We start from the raw sequence: 18730 nt of genomic DNA, 5'->3' as shown, positions 1-18730 counted from the left end.
ATATCTCTATCTCAATTTGGTTCCGAGGTTAGTGTTCCATATGTAGGAAAGTAGTTTATAAAGACGTCTCAGCTTCCTCCGCATCAACTTCCTTTTTCTCATGGCCAGGCAACTTTTTCCTCGGGATGATAAGCGGCAATACTGCGGTGCAAGCTGCGCCGGCGATAGAGAAAGCGAAGACATCCTTAATGCCCACCATGTATGCCTGGCGCACCGCGGCCAGATCGGCGCCGTGGAAAACAGCATAGATCTCAGAGGCTCCGGTCTGCAGAATTGTCTGCCGGTCCATATCGGGGCGCAGGCTGAGAACCGTCTGCAGCATTCGGTTGGTAAAAATGCACGACGCCGCCGTGACAAAGAAGGCACCGCTCATGCCGTTAGTCATGAGCATGATACCAGTATTCTCCTGGACGTTTTCGGGCGTGGAGAAGAACTGATAGGCTGTCATAGGAATCTGGTTTCCGAGTCCGATACCGAAACCTAGGAGTATCTGAGGCCCGATGTAACGGCCCTTGTCAGAGTTGACATCCATGGTGTAAAGCAAGGCGGCACCGGCAGTAGCTAGCAGCCCACTGGCGAGCTGCATAGGCTGCAGATGACCTGTCTTTGAGACAATGAATCCACTAGTCAGGGACCCTAGAGCAAAGAGAGCGACAAATGGGATTGTGTTCACGCCGCTCGTAATGGCTGACTGCTCTTGGATGGATTGGAAGTATATTGGAAGATAGAAGAGGGCCTGGAAATCGGCAAGATTCACGCTGCAGGATTCCAAATTAGCTAAACCGAGCAGAAGAGGATAAATTTCGAATTGGGGAAGAAAGGAGCACTCACAACCAGCCATACAAGGCGTTGGTCCAAAACAGGCGTGGCTTGAGATTTCTCAATGGGATCATGGCGTATTCACCTTGAAACCACTCGATACCAACGAAGGCAATGGTTAAGACGATCCACATGACAAGGGTAGCGATGACGGAGCCATCACTCCATGACTTGGTCTGGCCTCCCCACTGCATGGCCTGCGTAAACAGGACAACTGATACGAGTAGAACAACAAATCCTGGGAGGTCAAGATGCTTCAGAATTACCTTCCATGTAGCCGGCGTGGGCTTGATGTGCTTGGGCATGTGGAAAAATAGCAGCACCATAACTATAATGAGGCCGCCGATAGGCAGGTTGATCCAAAAGCACCACCGCCAGCTCACGTTAGTTGTGAAGGCCCCGCCGACCAGGGGGCCAAGGACGGTCGAAAGCATGAGCACACCAGTCCACACGCCGATCATCATAGGCCGCAGCTTGGGTTCAGCAATGTAGGTTATCATAAGCACTGAGCCACCGAGCACACCAGCGACACCAATTCCCTGTATAGCGCGCCCGATAATCAGGGCAACACTATTTGGGGCCGGGGCGGCGATGAGGCTGCCGATCAGGAACGTGATCACGTTGCCGAGATAGACCCAGCGCCCTGAAAAATACTTGTACAGCTTGCCAATCAGGGGAGAGGCCGCGCCGACAGTAATGAAAATGGTGCCGCTGTACCAGCCGATGTCGTCAAGGCTGTGGAAGTCGCTCGTGATGCCTGGGATAGCCGTGGCGACGATACCCAGATCTAGGGCGGCTACCAGCGTGGCTAGGAATATAATGCACATGATGGCCCATAATCGAAGGCCTGATACATACTTGGGCTCGTCATCGCTCGTGGACTCGTCTACCGCGATATCCTCGCCATTGCTAGAACTAGCGGTGGTGGTGGGATAGCCAGGAACGGCTTTTTCTGTGGTAGATTCCGGCGCCGACATGACGAGTGCTGGTTTAGCTCATCTAGGGAAGCATTAGACGCCATATTGGTGATGGTGCGTTTTTAGTATGTCTATTGTCCGGAGCGAAGTTGAAGCCGAGAGAGCGAGCTGAGCGAGCGAGCTGACAAATGTCAAACAACGCCAAGATAATCCCTGCATCTGCATGTTCCCTAGCAAACGGATTTTACTCCGTTCAAAGGTGATCATCCCGGTCTTCTCTTTATTCTCACATTCAAGGTCGAGCGCATGATCAATCAATGAATTACGGTGCATTTCACCCAATTTCCCGGATGGGTGGTGAAGAAAGAGGCCGATGGTCGCGTCTATCCAATCATAATGCAAGCGTTGCGGGGGCCCGAAAAAAAATACCCCGACGACACATCAATCTCCCGACGAACATACGTATAGGCGACCAAGTTGGGCTGAGCGAAGAAATCGGATATCAGTGCTATGATGGGTTGCCAAACTAAGCTACTCCCGGATTTCTGAATTTGGGCTGACAGCCACACTTGAAATAGAGGAAATATACGCAAATCACAACGCCTTTATCTCTGCAACTCTCTATTTTAGCTAGCTCTTAACCCTGAGGAGGGTGGAGCATCTAGAAATTATTGCTGGGAAGTGTAGATGTTCTCGGATTCTGGATTATAACCAAGTGCCCCACAGGACGTTGATACACTGACGCAGCACGACTAATAGTTATGGTGAGAGTAATCGTACAATCGCAGTCAAGTTAAATCTTTAGCTCTCTGTGATGTTTGGCTTTACTTGTAACCCCGACTAGGCAGTCACGTCATTTGAAGCATATGGCTTGCACAGGCTCGCGACATATCTACTTTATTCTAGATTGAAGCCTTCATTTTGGCGATCCAACCCTTTGTGCCGGCAATAATCTTCTCCTCGTTCCAGATACAGCGGACGCTCGGGTGCTTGATAACCTCCTTGGCCCACCTGTCAAAGTTTGGCGCTCTGATAGCGAGGTCTTCTAGTAGAGATAAGGGGACTAAGCCATGGCTAGGGAGCGCGTACACACGCAGAAGCCAGGATCCGGCCAGTACCTGAAAATGATATGTTAGAATGAAGGTCATGTCGGCGACTAGGGTGAGCACTCACCTCAGCCAGCGTGAGCGTGCTGCTTCCACCAAAGAACGGTGCGGCGTCGACGAGGAGAGGATCAACCTCCTTGACTATGGTGTCAATATACGCAGTCACCGCGGTCTTCTCCTCTTCATCCGTCTTTGCCACCAGCAATTTGCCCCAATGGCTCTGGGCTTTCGAGAAGTATGCATCGGTGAAGAAGTTGATCTTCGCCCGCATGAGGGGACCCTGAGGATCCGTCGACTCAGGCCACAGCTTCGAGGGGAAAGCGTCAGCTAGGAATGTGGCCACAATGGCCGACTCGGTGATGATCTCGCCGTCAAACTCCAATGTCGGGACTAGCCCCCTAGGGTTTATCTTTAGGAATTCTGGGGTGCGAGGCACATAGAGGTCGATGATTTCTTCATCATATGGTAGGTTCAGCTCCGCGAGAGCAATATGAGCGCGATGAGCCCCTAAAGCGGTGTTAGTCGGGGTATTGCGGACATGGGACCGGGGGTACGAACAAGGACAGTTATGGTTGGTGTATAACTTGATCTTCGGTGTAGCAACGGCCATTTTTGATATATTTTCTTCCCGCACGGTATTCCAAAAGGCAATTTCGGGTGTCTTGCCAGGTTTTGGGGATGGGCACGGGGGGCTTGGTACTATTTGTACTGTAGGAGCGGCACCCCGCTCATGGATGAATAATGGTAGCGGGGGATTTCGATCGCGCCATCCGTTTAACTCTCGAGATAGAGAACCTCGGAATTTGCTGGAGCAAAAAGAGATGTAATCCTTGCCGGGGCTATTCAAAAATAACGGCGAGACGTACACCACCCATAGGCAAGCCCGATCGCGCCGGGGAGTGTTTCGGCGTGGAGCCCCGTTGTCATACTTATATCCCGAGCCGACTCATGATGTAATAGTGAATAGCGAGCTACATAAAACAGCTGTAGAAGCATTCTATGCAATGGTGATGTACTATATTAGTAGTCTATATGTAAAGCACACATGATGGCCTCGCCAACTATCGTCGCCTCGATTGCGGCACTGACACTTGCCACGTGGGCGGTGTGGCGCCGGTTCTTTACCCGCCCCGCAAACTTTCCCCCTGGTCCCTGGGGTCTCCCAATTGTGGGGAACCTGCACCAAATTCCTCAAGGTCTGCCGTTTCTCGCCTTCGATGGATGGGCTAAGAAGTGGGGCCCTATTGTCGGCTTCAAGCTTGGCTCACAAAACGCGGTAGCCCTGCATGATGCCGCCCTCGTACACGAGCTCATCGTCAAGAAGGCGACAGTATTCTCGGCGCGGCCCCCGCGATACGTCGCCCAAGAGCACGTAATTCCGGAGGGGAAGCACATACATCCTGTGTTTATGAACAATGACTATGCCATGCGCCTCCGCGCTGTTACCAAAGACTACCTAAGCGGCGCGGGACTCTTTAAGTTGGCCCCTATGGCCAAGGCGATCGGTATGCGCCTGGTATACGATATATATCAATCGGACGGGGACTGGGCGGATGACCTGGCGCAATGGGCCATAACAACACCGGTTGCTCTCATGACCGGCGCGCCCGTCAAGGCATTCGGAGACAACTTCACGCACGACTACCACCAGATGACAATCGTGTTCGAGGAGATCATGGTCTCTGGCGCAGCCGACATCATACCCTTCTTGCGCTGGGTCCCTGCCGTACTGTCTGACTGGAAGCGCCGGGCACCAAGTATCCGCAAGGCTGTCCTGCAGGCTTACGACACTTTGATGAGTGTGGCCAAGATAGAGCATGGCGGCTCGTTCCGGGGTCTCATCCCCGCACTACTCAGCCAATCCGCCGACCCGGCCACAGCACCTGATCTGCGCATGTCGGAGACGGAAATCAAAATCATGATGGGTGGACTGCTGTATGCTCCTCTCCTCCCTTCATCCAATATTCAAGCTAACACGTGCACAGCGATGCCGGATTCGCCTCCACCGTTGCGACCTTCGAGACAATCGTACTTGCCCTCACCAAGCACCCAAACGTACTGCGCAAGGTACAAGCCGAGATCGATGAAGTGCTCGGGGCAGGCGACGAAGTGCTCCTACCCGAACATATCGACCGTGCCCGGCTGCCGTACCTACATGCATGCGTGATGGAGGTGCTCCGGTGGCATGCTCCCACCCCCATCCCCCTCCCGCGCGAGGTGGAGGCTGATGTCGAGGTGCGCGGGTACCGCATCCCCAAGGGCACCACAGTCATGACCAACGTGTGGACCATCCAGCGCGACCCGGAGTTCTATGACGACCCTGAAAGCTTCATCCCCGAGCGCTACCTCCGCAACCCCCTCGGCATCAAGGACGGAACCTCGACTCAGAACCGTAAACCCTTATATACATTTGGCTTTGGTCGGAGGGAGTGCCCGGGCAAGGACTTTTTCTTTCAGCAGATGGAGATCACCATGGCGCAGCTTATTTGGGCTTTCGATTTCGTGCCGACCGGGCCGCTAGATACCGATGATCGCACCGGCTTCGTGTTTGGGGTCGCATCCCGGCCGAACCCCTTAAATATGAAGTTTATCCCACGGCGGAGCCCGGACACTCTGTTGGCGGAAAAGAGAAAGGCTGATATCGCTCTGGACAAGATTCTCGGCTTTTAAGGAGAAGATTAACTGGTCTGCGACCGTTCAGATTGAACGATCTGCAAGTTTTGAAACGGCACTCTCTCTTCATGGAATAAAGATACTTTCTATATTATTAGAGAGATGTTTAGAGTTCATCAAAACCCACTCGGCCCATACCTGTACATGGATTAGGTTTTGGGTGTGTTAAGCTTATGTTCAGTGATAGCCAACCTTAGCAGGTTGAATGTTTTGTCATGGAAGAATAAGTTAATTATCATATGGGATCTTGATCTGAACTTGAAATGTTGATAAAGTATACTCAGTTGAGCACGTGCCAAGCCCGATATATATTTGTTGGATGTTGGATCCAATTGCGAGTCTCGCTCAGTCCATAATAAAATTAAACACAGACAGACTATACTTTGTATTGGATTATTTTTCTTGTTTTTCTATAGCCACAGCCAATCTCTGAATGTCAAGCCAATCGCGATAGGATTCCACATGGAAGTTGCTCATATGGCCCGAGAAATGCGCAATTACGGCTGTGATGTCGTGATCCACGGATAGCTCCACCTGACACCCTCAGACACCTCACTGCTACTCTAAACCGTGTCCGATATATTTGGGTAAAATAGAAGTTGTAGAGTAGTCAGTGCAGGTCAAGTGGGCGAATTGAAAAGCCCAAGTTGCCAATCAAGCGTCCTATTGACACTTCAGAATTTACTTGCACACACACTTGTTAGAAGCAAGTATTCTATAATATCACAGAAAGAACTCCCATGAAGCTTAGCTTCAATCATATATCCCCACTTTGGCCATCGAACCTTCCCTCCTAGGATACGTGCCGTAGTTTCGAATATTATGCCATTATCCACCTGAGCCGTGTCGGCAAGAGAGCGTGAGGGCTTATAAAACTCTGCCCGTTCCTGTCTTTTCATTCACCTACACTCTGCTAGTATACAGAGACTAAGCAAAATCGGCAGAATGGCCTTACGAAAAGAAGTTGAAGCAGCAGTATCGCCTCCAATCCCATCAACCAGCTCATTAGAACGGGATGAGAACTATGAGTTTTATAAACAACATCAAGGCCTTGAATACACGGCAGAGGAAGGAAAAAGGGTTCTGCGCAAAATTGATATACGCCTCATTCCATTATTGTTCTTAATCTACATGCTACAGGTGGGAATACCGCGCGTCTCGCTCGTTGGAATTCAGGTGCTAATCCCATGCAGTACCTGGACAAGAACAGCATCAATTTTGCATCTGTCTACGGCTTAAAAGAGGGAACACACTTAAAGGGACAACAATATTCATGGCTCAGTGAGTTTTCAACTCCTAGAACCTGTAATACAAGTCACTAATTCGATCAGGCTCCATTTTCTACTTCGGATACCTCATTGCGCAATGGCCTGCGGGGTTAGCATTACAAAAGCTGCCGGTAGGCAAATTCCTTGCCATCACCACATTAAGTAAGAGATTTCTCTCTTGAAATATTAGGTTGTTTCGTCAACCCTAGAATTACGCTAAGAGGAATAGTATGGGGTGGCTTGCTCATGACGACACCTGCATGCTACAACTTTGCTGGAATCGCAATAAATCGCTTCCTTTTAGGAATGGTCGAAGCAGTTGTGACTCCTGGATTCGTTCTCATGACGGGCATGTGGTACAAATCTGAAGAACAACCCTTGCGACTAGAGGCATGGTACTGCACTAATGGTATCGCGACGATGTTTGGAGGGTAAGTGAAGAGCAACTACCCATCTCCACCAAATTAGGTTTTTAATATAATTGTAATGCTAACCGAGTATAGTCTTATCGGCTACGCAGTTGGACATATCACCACTGGACTTCCACGATGGATGTACGTCTTCCTCATTTTTGGAGCGTTCTCTATGGCGGTAGGAGCTATTGCCTTAGTCTTTCTCCCCGATCTTCCATCAACTGCCAAATTTCTCAGCGAGCGTGAGCGAGCGATCGCTGTCGATAGAGTCGCGATCAACCGGCAAGGTGTTAAAAACAGTCAATTCAAATGGTATCAGGTCCGACAAGCGGCCCAAGATCCGAAGACATGGCTTTTATTCATTATGGCAATTGGTGCACAAGTCCCGAACTCGGCGTTAACCAGTGTATGTATTCCTGTGGTAATTGGCTGGATGTGAGCCAAGCTGACAACCAAGACAGTTCACTTCCATTATTGTTGGTACTTTCGGATTTGATACACTTGGAACCCAATACCTGCAAATCCCTGGTGGTGCTGTTCAATTCATCACCCTTCTTCTCGGGGGCTATATTGCAACAAAGTTCGATGGCAGATTCCATTCACGATTTGCATGCATGATATTTGCCTGCACGGTTTGTATTATTGGATCAGGTCTTCTTGTCGGATTACCGGACACCAACAAATGGGGCCGCCTTGTTGCACTTTGGCTATGTTATTTCCAAGGCTTGGGATTTAGCATGAGTTTAACAATCGTTAGCTCCAACATTGCTGGATACACTAAGAAGCAGGTCACTGGTGCCCTGTTGTTCACAGGATACTGCGTGGGAAATATCATTGGACCTCAGACTTTCAAGTCCACCGAGGCCCCTGGGTACCACAGTGCTTACATTGCGTATGTTGATGTTGCCATTGGATCTTAGATACAACTTTTGATTAACTGATAACTTCTACAGAATGCTTGCTGGCTACGCAGTGAAGTTGGTCGCCATTGTCGCTTTGTATGTTTATATGTACCTTGAAAATAAGCGTCGAGACCGCAAAGCAATGGATGGCCAGGAGATTGAGGCAGAAGGTGTTGAAAACGGCATGCTGGTGAGTTTGAGTTCTATGAAGCCTTAGATTGAACTGACCCATATCTTCAAAGGACAAAACAGAGATCGACAACAAGGGGTTTAGATATGTTCTGTGAACACAAAATTTATTTGTGACGATGATTTAGCTTCATAATTCACCTTTCTCTCGTCGCAATTTGACAACAAATGAGTATTCTACTGGGAATGAAGCAATTCAAATTCAAATGTAAAGTAAGAGTGAAAGTTACCGGAAATTGCCCGATATCTGACTGATGTTCAAGTGAAGAAAGTAAATGTAACCCCCTTCATTAGGTAGCTACAATTAGAAAAGTCAGTCATACAATGTATAGGATATAGGTGGTAAACCGACTTCTCCATATATAATATTTCAAATGCTGGTATTGGGAATTTCTTTGGAAATCCAGTGAATTAGGTTTCAGTCGAGAGTGAAAGAAATTTGAAAGTGTCTAATATTTGACTGACAGTCAACTGGAGAAAGCCTACCCATCAATGTAACCAAAAAACACCTGATGCCCCGAAATATTGACAAATTCAATTACAGGCAAACGGGAAACCATTGAGATCACAGGTTGATCCAAACACTTTGCCCCACGTAATTCCAATTTCGACGTAGCAGGCTCCGAAGTTTCCTCCAGACCTTCTTGATGTTCGTTCTCCACTTTACCATCTTCTTTTGACGAGGTAGCGCTTTGCGAAGAGCAGACTTGAAATTGTTATGGGTCAGAACGCAATTAAGCGTTGGATTCTAAGTCACGGCTGGCAACAGGCTTCATACCTGCACGAACCAGGACGCGGGCCTGAGAATGGCCTAGTTGGCTTCTGGTGCGATGCCCTGGAGCGGATTGCGTGCGTCTATGTATTATTCATGGGTGTATACAGGTGTTAACTATAATTACAGGCAAAGTGATGCGCAATTCGCGAATACATTTGGTCGACGCTTTCACCGATTCCCAGTCCCGACCACCCCTGGTTCCGGCCGTCGTTCTCGTCGTGTGAGTTGATGTCAACCATATGCTTACCAGATGTACTTATTATACTAACTCTATATAGTGAGGACCGAATGTCACTGCTCCACCAATCCCGTTCCCAGGGTTTGGATCCCCTAGTCACCAGGAAAGCACCCCTGCAAGTCCCTCTTCCCAGCAGACTTGTGGAAATGAACACGAGGGCGAGGGGGACTTGGAGAACTTGGTCGTAAGATATATTATGAAATGGGAGAAGCTCGTCATTCTTATCAGATGCTTTGAGGTCAGATTTGGAGAGGCTGCCGAGTGTATCAGCTTCCTTCGTACTCAGTTTTCTCGTAGACAGGCTATCTTCCTCTGGTGAGGTGGCCGTGTCCTTCCTGGTCGTGTAACCCCTCAGGTTCCTAGTACCGCTCTTTATTTCCAGTCTTTCAGCAGGGGCAAGACACTCTCTGAATTGGCAGATTTCCCATAAATGCTCTCCATGTTGTAATTTGCGGAGGTTTCAGAAGATATGTTATAGATTTCCTCATAAATTGGTGGCAGCGAAGGGTGAAACGTCTGTATTCTCTGGTGAGAGCATCAACTCAGAGTAGCATCTCCATCAAACTCAGCAACGGCCTAAGTGATAGGATAGATATCGGGTGTAGTCGCAGAGTTGATGGTACCTAGTGTCTCTTCGACACCCTCGGCCCAGTTGAATAAGGATGGCTTGAGCAGACCAGCCAGCTTCTTGGCTTATATCGCAGGATGTTAGGCCAGCATTCATTACACAAACTCAAAATTATCACAAGGACTAGAAAAACTACATCCATGGTTGTGGTTATTTCTCCCACGAGGAATGAGTAGTGGTAGGAACCGAGGAATAGCTCTAATGGAGAGAGAGTAGATGAAAAAAAGATTGGATTTCGATGAAAATAATGGGCTGATGGAGACTCGATGGTCTCGATTGTAGATGATGGATGATAAAAGGATGAAGCAAAGAAACCTCGACATGATGTTGTTGACTATAGAATACGTAGGCCGTTAGCCACGTCGAGACTTTGGGAATATGAAGTAAACAGAGAGACTATTTGCTAAGTTGAAGTGTTCCTTCCTACTTTCATGACGCTGTAAGGAGGGACCAATGAGTGTCCACATAAGTTGACTCCAGACACAAACACAACGCAGAAATACCACATAACTTCCTAAAGTTTTGTAGAATATGTACTTAACGAGGCTTAGAACATATTAGGAGTCTAGGGACCAACCTAGGAATGACACTCATGGGACCTAGTAACAGTTCAACATTATTAGCCTTCGAAATATTATCGCTACCTGTCCAAGCTCTAGAAAATTACCACCATCCTTGTCTTTTACTTCTGCCATCATCACTGAAGTATGAACATGATATTATTTGTAGAGATCCGTAGATTATTTTATATTCCGCATTCGTTAGCACTGACGTGGAGGCTTTAGTCTGTCCATTGTATAAAATGATTGAAGATAAACTTTTTACTATCGCACTTTCCGTCTAATCGAATATCTCCAATACTATGAAACCATGCCCATTTGTACTAGTTATCTTTACTTGAAGGTATAGACGAATGAAAATCTCGCCAATAGGTGAACTATTCGGTAGATGAATTCTACGAGCACCAAGTTCCAAACCTGTGTTCCCACAAGACTTGTTATACCCAAACAGACCTACCTATGTATATTTGTCAACATATGGCAGGTATCAGATGGTATCTAGAGGAAAGAGCGTTCTCGAGACGCTTTCTGTTTTCGGTTTGTTGCTTGGGTATAAAAGGAATCCTCGACAATTGTCTTTGTTTACTTTTTACTTCGTACTTCTCATACGTCACTATTCTAAAACATATCTTCTATCTTCATCTATCAACTCGCATACCATCTATCTTCATCATATCTTCAAGTCATATGTTATTCTTTCCAACCAAAGGCCATCTAAACCTAATGGAACAGTCTATAATGGTATTATGCCGAGATTCAAGTTGATCTATTCCTTCAAACAACCGGCTACTAACAAGATTTACTATGTAGGCTGACCCGAAGGCTAAAGCCTCCGCCCTCCCCATCACAGTCAACAAACTGGTATGCATTGCCACTACTAATACTCGACATCTTGGATACTAACAGTGGTTGCACTGTATAGGATCCGCAATCTGAGCGCCTTCTTGTGCGTGAGCACTTTGACTGGTGGGACGATGTGGAGCATGAAATTGCTATGAATACTGCAGCCCCAACTACAACGCCCACCGGCTCCGCCACGGCCATTCAGCAGGTATTTACCCCATTTCTATACATATCTATGAAACATATATACTAATTGTGGTTGAATTTTATAGCATCAGGAACATGAGCATCTTCTTATGCGTGACAACTTTGACTGGTGGGACGACGTGGAGCGTGACATCCCTGTGGATACTACAGCCCTAGCTACTAACTCCACTGGCCCTACCACCGCCACCAAATCGGTATTTATTCATCCCCAGTCCTAGCTCGGTCAAATATTTCAGACCTTTGTGAGTAACAATAGCTACTATACAGGACGACAAGCTCGCCCAGCCACCTGTTCAGGAACAGTTTGATTGGTGGCAGGACGTTGAGGATAACATTACTACGGAAACAAAGACCCACGCTATGAAAACCAAACATCACACCATCCACAATGAATTTCTTCGTACAAACGGCTTCACAGCCATCAAATTTGTAATTCCTCCCACTAACTTCTTTACCTCTTCGAAATCCTTTCAGACTAACTTCGATCCCAATATATAGAATGATTGGTGTGGTCACCTTCCGCAACCTGAGACATTTGATTTTGCTAGCGATGTCAAGGCTCCCCTATGCTCCATTGATTCCTTCCAGGCAGGCAGACTGCGTGAGTGGCTCGATCTACCATGCCATAGCAACGCCATGAAGCAAGTTAGCCCCCCGGAGGCCGTTGATGTGCTAAACTCGGTCGATCACGCATTCTTTGAGTCTCAAGAGCCAATGGACACTCGCCAATCAGTTAATGTACCAGAGCCCGTTAGTCCTCCAAAAACAGATGAAGAGTCCATGGAGACTGCCATCAATGAATACGAGTGGCGTTCACTTGTTAGCAACCAAGATGATCACATTCATCACTGGAACTGGTTCGGCCGCCCTGTTTACCAACCGTCAACAACACCACCAGTGGAGTCACTTGCATTCATGCAAGCTGAGCCAAAAGCACCGAAGGGGAGTGATGAACTTCTTGTAACCTCCATCATGAACCGTGCAATTCATCAAATTGATCCAGTGATTTTGAAAGTCGACAGGGGAAATGAAGCAATTCTACAAATGCATGGGTCTGCGATGATTCGAGCATGCGATGGGCTTACCTACACGCATTATTCCCTCCACGGAACTTGGACGAAGTACGACTTTTCTACGCGAAGAATGACGATCCCGGATATGGAGGCGCCCGCGCTGCCACAATTTGCCATTGGAAATGGCATCTTTGCAAATGGGCCATTGATTTCTCGAAAAAAATGGATGGAGTGGCGCAATGAACTTGTTGCTGCGACGCAAACACCAGCTCTCACCCCTCGAAAGATGACTTGGAATGCATCTCCTTCCAAGCTCAACATCGAGTCCCTACCATCAACCATTGACAAGAAGCTATCATCACCAAGCTTCATTCATAAATACACCCTTGGACCTCTTGCCATCGTGAGAACGGTGGTTCAAAAGGCTTTTTTCACCGCGAAGGAAGTTGTGCACAAATCAATTTCCTTCCCCATTGGAATCTTGAAGAAGTCATGGCACATTGTAAAGGCTGTCTTCAACCCATCAACTGCATATTGCAGATTCTTCTGTCGTTGCCAAACTTAGGCAACCTTTATTTGAATTTTCATTAAATGTATTAAGGCGGCATTGTAGTGGAGTTGGGACCTTTCCAAGGTCGATGTATTTTCACTTTTTTTTTCACATGTTTGAATATTCTGATTTACTGATCCTTTAGAGTTTGATGCTTGTAGATTTAATTTGTAGTTACGTACTTGTCACTTGCGGCTCACTTGTTGGTGACACCATGCTCAGATTCACTTCACCGTGTGCTTACATTTCTTTATCTATTAAAAAAATAAAAGAAGAAAAAATCATTAATTATTCTTAGATGTTTCATTTTCTCTGTATGTTTGCTACATTCTTTCTACTTGGACAAATGTATGGGAGACCGTAGAGTGAAAAGATCCATAGTTTGATGCGGTGGTGGACTTGGGAGTAGACATAGTGGTGGATATCCCGGTTGCTGACAGGGTAAGAATATCAATCTCTTCATCACCAAATCAAGAATCTCCAGATACGGGTATGGACTTATTTACAGATTAAGCTGATAAATTCTTGGGATTAATCCAAAAGCAGCCTCATGTCCAAAGCAAAGCAATCTTAATCACCCAGGTTAGCAAGGCATCCATCCATGGATGGCTACCAAGTAAGGCGGATGCGGATATAGTAATTTAGGTATTCATATTTTTTGTTAGCTTTAATTTAGGCATCCCAAGAAGCTTTCAGGCACCAATGCTACAGAAAACCGCATCCGACCCCTGGCCGCTATTATACACCTGCCTAGTTAGTCATCCAACCTTGCGGGCCAATTTACCCCGAACGCATCACGACTTCTCAAATTGTAACGGTCGCCTCCCCCACCAACGCCTCCCTACTCTCGTCCACTTTGTGTTCTAAGATGGATCTATCTCTGTACTGCCAGAGCAACCTTCTCTATACACAGGAGTCATTGTCAAAATATCAACCTGGAGGATACCATCCAGTCAACCTCGGAGATACATTTGAAAATGATCGTTACAAGATACATCACAAGCTAGGATGGGGTGGCTTTTCCACAGTATGGCTTGCTAAAGACAGAGAGTGTGTTCCTCCCGCATCAACCTTGCTCATTTCTAGCTAATCTCACGCCAGGCGAAATCAATGGGTCTCGTTGAAAATCATGACCGCAAATTCGTCGATATCGCGAGAGCTGCAAAATTTGAAAATTCTAGAGAGGCAATCTCGGAGCGGGCTTTCTTCAAACTATGTTGTCCAGCTGCTTGATGCCTTCACACACAAAGGCCCCAACGGGGCACACCAATGCCTTGTTTTTGAATTACTTGGTCCTTCGGTTGATAAGGTCCTCTCCGACTACCATGAGGCTCACGACAAACTCCACCCGGAAACTGTGCTCCGAATTTCTACGCAGCTTTTGAAAGCTGTCAAATTCATCCACAGTGCCGGCATGTGCCATGGAGGTGAGGGAGATTGCCCCTTTGTAGTTGTTTTATATAGTTAGTGCTATTTTGCTCATATCTTATTAGATATCAGTGGTCGAAACATTGCATTTACTTGCACTCAGTTGTCCAAACAAACTGAGGAGCAGCTTTTTGATGTTCTTGGATTCCCGGAAATCGAGCCGCTGAAACGGGTTGATAGCACGCCTCTAGGCAATGAATTGCCGGCCCAACTGATCAAGGCAGCAGAATGGACTGAGTGGATAGACGAGGATGATGAAGATATTCGGCTCCTCGATTTTGGAGAAAGCTTTTATCAAGGACAGGAACCTCAGAAGCTGGCCCAGCCAGCTTCATTGAGGGTACCGGAGACGATTTTCACCGACTGCTTTGATTATCGCGTCGATTTATGGCGCACAGGTTGTATGGTACGTCAACATATCATTTCCTCGAAGGAAATATACTTACGGCGATATGAATTGTAGATTTATTCCTTCTAATTCACTACCTGGCCGTTCTGGTATCTTGGCGAGGACGAAGTTTTAATTTACCAGATGATTGGCTTTGTGGAGGGGTTGCCAGCTGAATGGAAGTCCAAGTGGGAATCGATGCTGACAAGTTCTAGCCATAATCTGGAGCTAGAAGAAGGTAATGAAATTGACCCACGTACAGAACTATTGCTAATTTTGCGCGCAGATTACGGAACCTCGAAGCTTGAACGGAAGTTTGCTAGTTTGGTGCCCAATCCAACACTCAAACCTCTACTTCATGTGATCCAAGGATCGATGCGATTTTTACCGTCTAGTCGCCTTACTGCAGAAGAGGCACTCGATTTGCTGGGTAACGCTCAAGATTAATGGACAAATTAAGCAAATAGATCGCGCGAGCTAGGGCCGCGTGATTTATTACGACAAACATGTTCAACTAGTACCCCGAAATACCAATACCGAACGCCGACCCATTTTTCTATACTATTTCAATAACGGGTATTCCGTTCTTTCCGTTCTGGACCTATTGAATATTCTCTACAAAACTCCGGGCAATGTCGAGCTTGATTCCCTTACCGACAAAGAATTCGGGCTTTTAATCCCGATAGATGTGCTAGAGTTCAAAGCTAACTAACAGCGTTATATCGTACGCTTGTCAGAATCCAGCCTTGAGGGTATCATTAGTCACATTTGATACAAGCCACTCACCGGACAGCTAAGCCCTCAAACCCAGGAATCTTCAATAAGACTACACCTTTCAGCACCGCTGAATCAACAGAGAAGACAGGAACGAGATTCACCACCTACATGTATACACTAAGTCTACTGTAATGACCTAGAGAGGATTATAAAATATGTGGAACAATTCTTCGTGGCCTAAGGCACTCAGGAGGTCAAAACCTACATAAGGCGGCTACTCCTCTCCTTCCCCCTTCTAGATGTTTCTCAACCACTTCGAGCTTGCCGGATCCAGAAATAAACAAGGAGAATATTTGATAACCGGACGCGCTTTGAGCTATCTTCATAATAACACTAAAAAGGAAGGAGTACGATGGTCGACGAACGTCGTCTTAAGATAAACAGTAAAACATACTATAGGCTATCTAATGAGGCCTATAGCATATACTAGGAGCTTAGGTACTAACCAAAAACACTTGTAGAATTCGTAATAGTCTAAAATTATCAGCCTTCGAAATACGAGGGCTACTTGGTAAATGTATAAAATTGGAATACTACTATTATTCTCGTGATAGTTCCAGTCTGTAGATAACGTAAATACCTAACCGGGCCTATACAACTATGTAGACATATTGACATGCGGTGGTTATCAGATGGCATCTTTTCGATTAATGTTTGTCTAGAGGAAAATGGTATTTTGCCCGGATTTCTGTTGATCTATTGTATCAGATGACCCGATACTAATGATGGCTACATTATATATGTAGGCTAATACAAAGACTAAAGCCCGTATGGCGTCTATCATCGCCATTCCACCAACGAGACTAGTATGTACCCCACTCGGATCTCCCCTATACACTTAAGACCTCAGATACACTAACAGTGGCTATACTATATCTTCGGATGAACATTCATTGATGATAGCCCGTCATAAGTTTGACTGGTGGCAGGATGTCGACGACACCTTCCCCATAAAGACGCTCACTATTTCCATATCTATGAAATTAGTACGCACCCCCATTTTATCTCCCTCATACACTTGAGGCATCGGATATACTAACAGTGGTTATTAAAAAGGGGTTGCTCACAACAAATAACAGCGCTGTCAAAGCCACCACGCTAGTAATTATCCCCACTGCAAGCTCCCACCCCGAGACCACATATGTCATCGAGGCTCCGAAGCCATTTGACCTCGATGACCTGGTTAGCCTCCCACGGCGTTTTGAGAACTTGGAGCCGGTCAAGGTGTCAATTTCAGCCGACCTTCAACATATCATACAGGTTTGGGAGCCACTTGACCTCGATGACCTGATCAGCCTCCCGTGTCGCTTCAACTTTTCGAGTCCACCGAAGGTACCAAGTTTAGCCGACCTTCAACATATCATCCAATCTTTAGAGTCACTTGATCTCGATTATTTGCTTAGCCTCTCGCGTCACTCTGGCTTCTTGAGTGCACCGAAAGTGCCAGGTTCGGTCAATATTCCATATGTTATCAACCCCCTTGAGCCCGTGAATCTTGAATACCTGACCGACCTCCCTCGTCTGTTTTGCTTTGCCCCAAGTGGGAATATGGAAATGCAATAATATTTGGGATCTAGGTGCTTGGGATTTAAATTTTTGTCTCCTCATCATTTTGCTTGCAGTTGACATTTTGCTGAGAGCAAGCTCAGATTCAGGTCACTGTACTCTCACTTTTCTTTCTCTATTGAAAATAACAAAGAACAAAAAGGGGATTTTATCATTGATGGTACACACTTGCTTCTCCTTGCATGATTACTTAATCATTTGCGCACGAATAAACAGATAGGATATCATACATTGCTAGAGAAGACAGAACAAGACAGGAACGAGATTCACTACCTACGTGTATACATCCACTCTACTTTAATGACCCAGAGAGGATTATACAACATGTCAAACAAGGCTTGGTGGCCCAAGGCACTCATGAGGTCAAAATCTACATATATAAGGCGGCTACTCCTCTTCTTCCCTCCTCCTTCCCCCCTCTCGCTCTCTCTGTCTGTTCTTCCCTTTGTCAATACGGATATATATTTCGTGCTAACACCTATTTTATTATATTCAGTTCACATGTCCGGTGCCACAACTAGCACATAGAGCCCGTTGTGATATACTAGCCTCACTTACACGCATTATTCCCTCCACAAAAACTGAATGAGAGATGACTTTTCCATACGCCGGATGGCCATTCCAGATACTAAGGTATTTGCAATTTGTATCGGGATGGATGGGAAAGACCAACTGATCGCTGCCACCCGGAAGCCCGCTTGCTCTCCTCGAAGACTGACCTGGAAGACATGCTATGAAACTGGTATATACTATCAACTTCTATCACACCATCTCCCCTATACACTTGAGACATCATATATACTAACAGCAGAAACACTATATAGTCCGACGAATATGTGCGGCTATTATTTTGTGAGAGGTTCGGCTGGTGGGAAAATGTTGATAAAACTATCCCGTGAAGGCTCAAGCCCGTAAAGACCCCTGGAATCACCACACATATGAAACTAGTATTTACCCAACTTCTTTCTCCGATATACGCTCAAGAGTTCGGATGCACTAACAGCGGCTATACTATATAGTCAGGGGAACATGCATGGATGTCGGTCCGTCATAATTTTGACTGGTGGCAGGATGTCGAGGACACCCCCATCAAGACGTCTACTAGCAGCATGCCTATTAGACTAGTATTTACCCCACTTCTATCTCCCATATACACTCAAGAGCTCAGATACACTAATGTCGGCTATACTATATAGCCAGATGAACATTCATTGATATTAGTCCGTCATAAGTTTGATTGGTGGAAGGATGGAGATTTTCCACTTCCCATAGCCAGTCGAACTGCGTCAGTGGGTCGAGCTGGTATATCCCACTAAGTCCTCTCACTATATTGGCAAAGCCCAAGACTCTACGAGGAAGTGTTACTTTTAAAATTAAAATACCTCCGACCCAAGCATCCCAGTCCATATACGGTGTTCTTATACTTCTGGATGGCACTGGTGATGACTTATTCAACCTTCGGGGATTGGA

General features: G+C 46.5%; 8 protein-coding genes across 8 annotated transcripts; 6 read left to right on the top strand and 2 right to left on the bottom strand.

The window, feature by feature from the left end:
* Positions 1-55: 55 nt before the first annotated feature.
* Positions 56-1796, bottom strand: N7479_010731 (MDR family MFS transporter; the record flags this gene model as incomplete). The annotated part of the gene is made up of 2 exons (XM_057258422.1): positions 56-758; positions 832-1796. The coding sequence occupies 2 exons, from the start codon at positions 1794-1796 to the stop codon at positions 56-58; spliced, it is 1668 nt and encodes a 555-aa protein (XP_057105880.1).
* An 842-nt stretch (positions 1797-2638) lies between these two features.
* N7479_010730 (glutathione S-transferase family protein) lies at positions 2639-3452 on the bottom strand (the record flags this gene model as incomplete). The annotated part of the gene is made up of 3 exons (XM_057258421.1): positions 2639-2854; positions 2910-3349; positions 3401-3452. 3 exons carry the CDS (start codon positions 3450-3452, stop codon positions 2639-2641), a joined length of 708 nt encoding a protein of 235 aa, XP_057105879.1.
* Positions 3453-3890: 438 nt separating this feature from the next.
* Positions 3891-5512, top strand: N7479_010729 (uncharacterized protein; the record flags this gene model as incomplete). The annotated part of the gene is made up of 2 exons (XM_057258420.1): positions 3891-4777; positions 4828-5512. 2 exons carry the CDS (start codon positions 3891-3893, stop codon positions 5510-5512), a joined length of 1572 nt encoding a protein of 523 aa, XP_057105878.1.
* Positions 5513-6460: 948 nt separating this feature from the next.
* N7479_010728 (putative MFS transporter) lies at positions 6461-8385 on the top strand (the record flags this gene model as incomplete). Its single annotated transcript, XM_057258419.1, has 8 exons — positions 6461-6655; positions 6709-6796; positions 6847-6945; positions 7013-7214; positions 7287-7602; positions 7658-8088; positions 8150-8288; positions 8341-8385. 8 exons carry the CDS (start codon positions 6461-6463, stop codon positions 8383-8385), a joined length of 1515 nt encoding a protein of 504 aa, XP_057105877.1.
* Positions 8386-9005: 620 nt separating this feature from the next.
* N7479_010727 (uncharacterized protein) lies at positions 9006-9619 on the top strand (the record flags this gene model as incomplete). The annotated part of the gene is made up of 3 exons (XM_057258418.1): positions 9006-9136; positions 9189-9280; positions 9345-9619. The coding sequence occupies 3 exons, from the start codon at positions 9006-9008 to the stop codon at positions 9617-9619; spliced, it is 498 nt and encodes a 165-aa protein (XP_057105876.1).
* A 1607-nt stretch (positions 9620-11226) lies between these two features.
* N7479_010726 (uncharacterized protein) lies at positions 11227-13116 on the top strand (the record flags this gene model as incomplete). Its single annotated transcript, XM_057258417.1, has 6 exons — positions 11227-11229; positions 11299-11349; positions 11411-11539; positions 11604-11732; positions 11806-11967; positions 12037-13116. The coding sequence occupies 6 exons, from the start codon at positions 11227-11229 to the stop codon at positions 13114-13116; spliced, it is 1554 nt and encodes a 517-aa protein (XP_057105875.1).
* Positions 13117-13969: 853 nt separating this feature from the next.
* N7479_010725 (uncharacterized protein) lies at positions 13970-15364 on the top strand (the record flags this gene model as incomplete). The annotated part of the gene is made up of 5 exons (XM_057258416.1): positions 13970-14151; positions 14203-14528; positions 14595-14935; positions 15062-15155; positions 15204-15364. 5 exons carry the CDS (start codon positions 13970-13972, stop codon positions 15362-15364), a joined length of 1104 nt encoding a protein of 367 aa, XP_057105874.1.
* A 1100-nt stretch (positions 15365-16464) lies between these two features.
* N7479_010724 (uncharacterized protein) lies at positions 16465-17257 on the top strand (the record flags this gene model as incomplete). The annotated part of the gene is made up of 2 exons (XM_057258415.1): positions 16465-16500; positions 16751-17257. The coding sequence occupies 2 exons, from the start codon at positions 16465-16467 to the stop codon at positions 17255-17257; spliced, it is 543 nt and encodes a 180-aa protein (XP_057105873.1).
* Between the last annotated feature and the right edge of the window lie 1473 nt (positions 17258-18730).

This window comes from Penicillium vulpinum, assembly GCF_028829585.1.
Source record: "Penicillium vulpinum strain IBT 29486 chromosome Unknown utg000004l_segment0_segment0, whole genome shotgun sequence".
NCBI classification, from domain to species: Eukaryota; Fungi; Ascomycota; class Eurotiomycetes; order Eurotiales; family Aspergillaceae; genus Penicillium; species Penicillium vulpinum.
The sequence above is the reverse complement of the archived record's forward strand: the minus strand, read 5'-3'. Positions and strand labels throughout refer to the sequence as shown.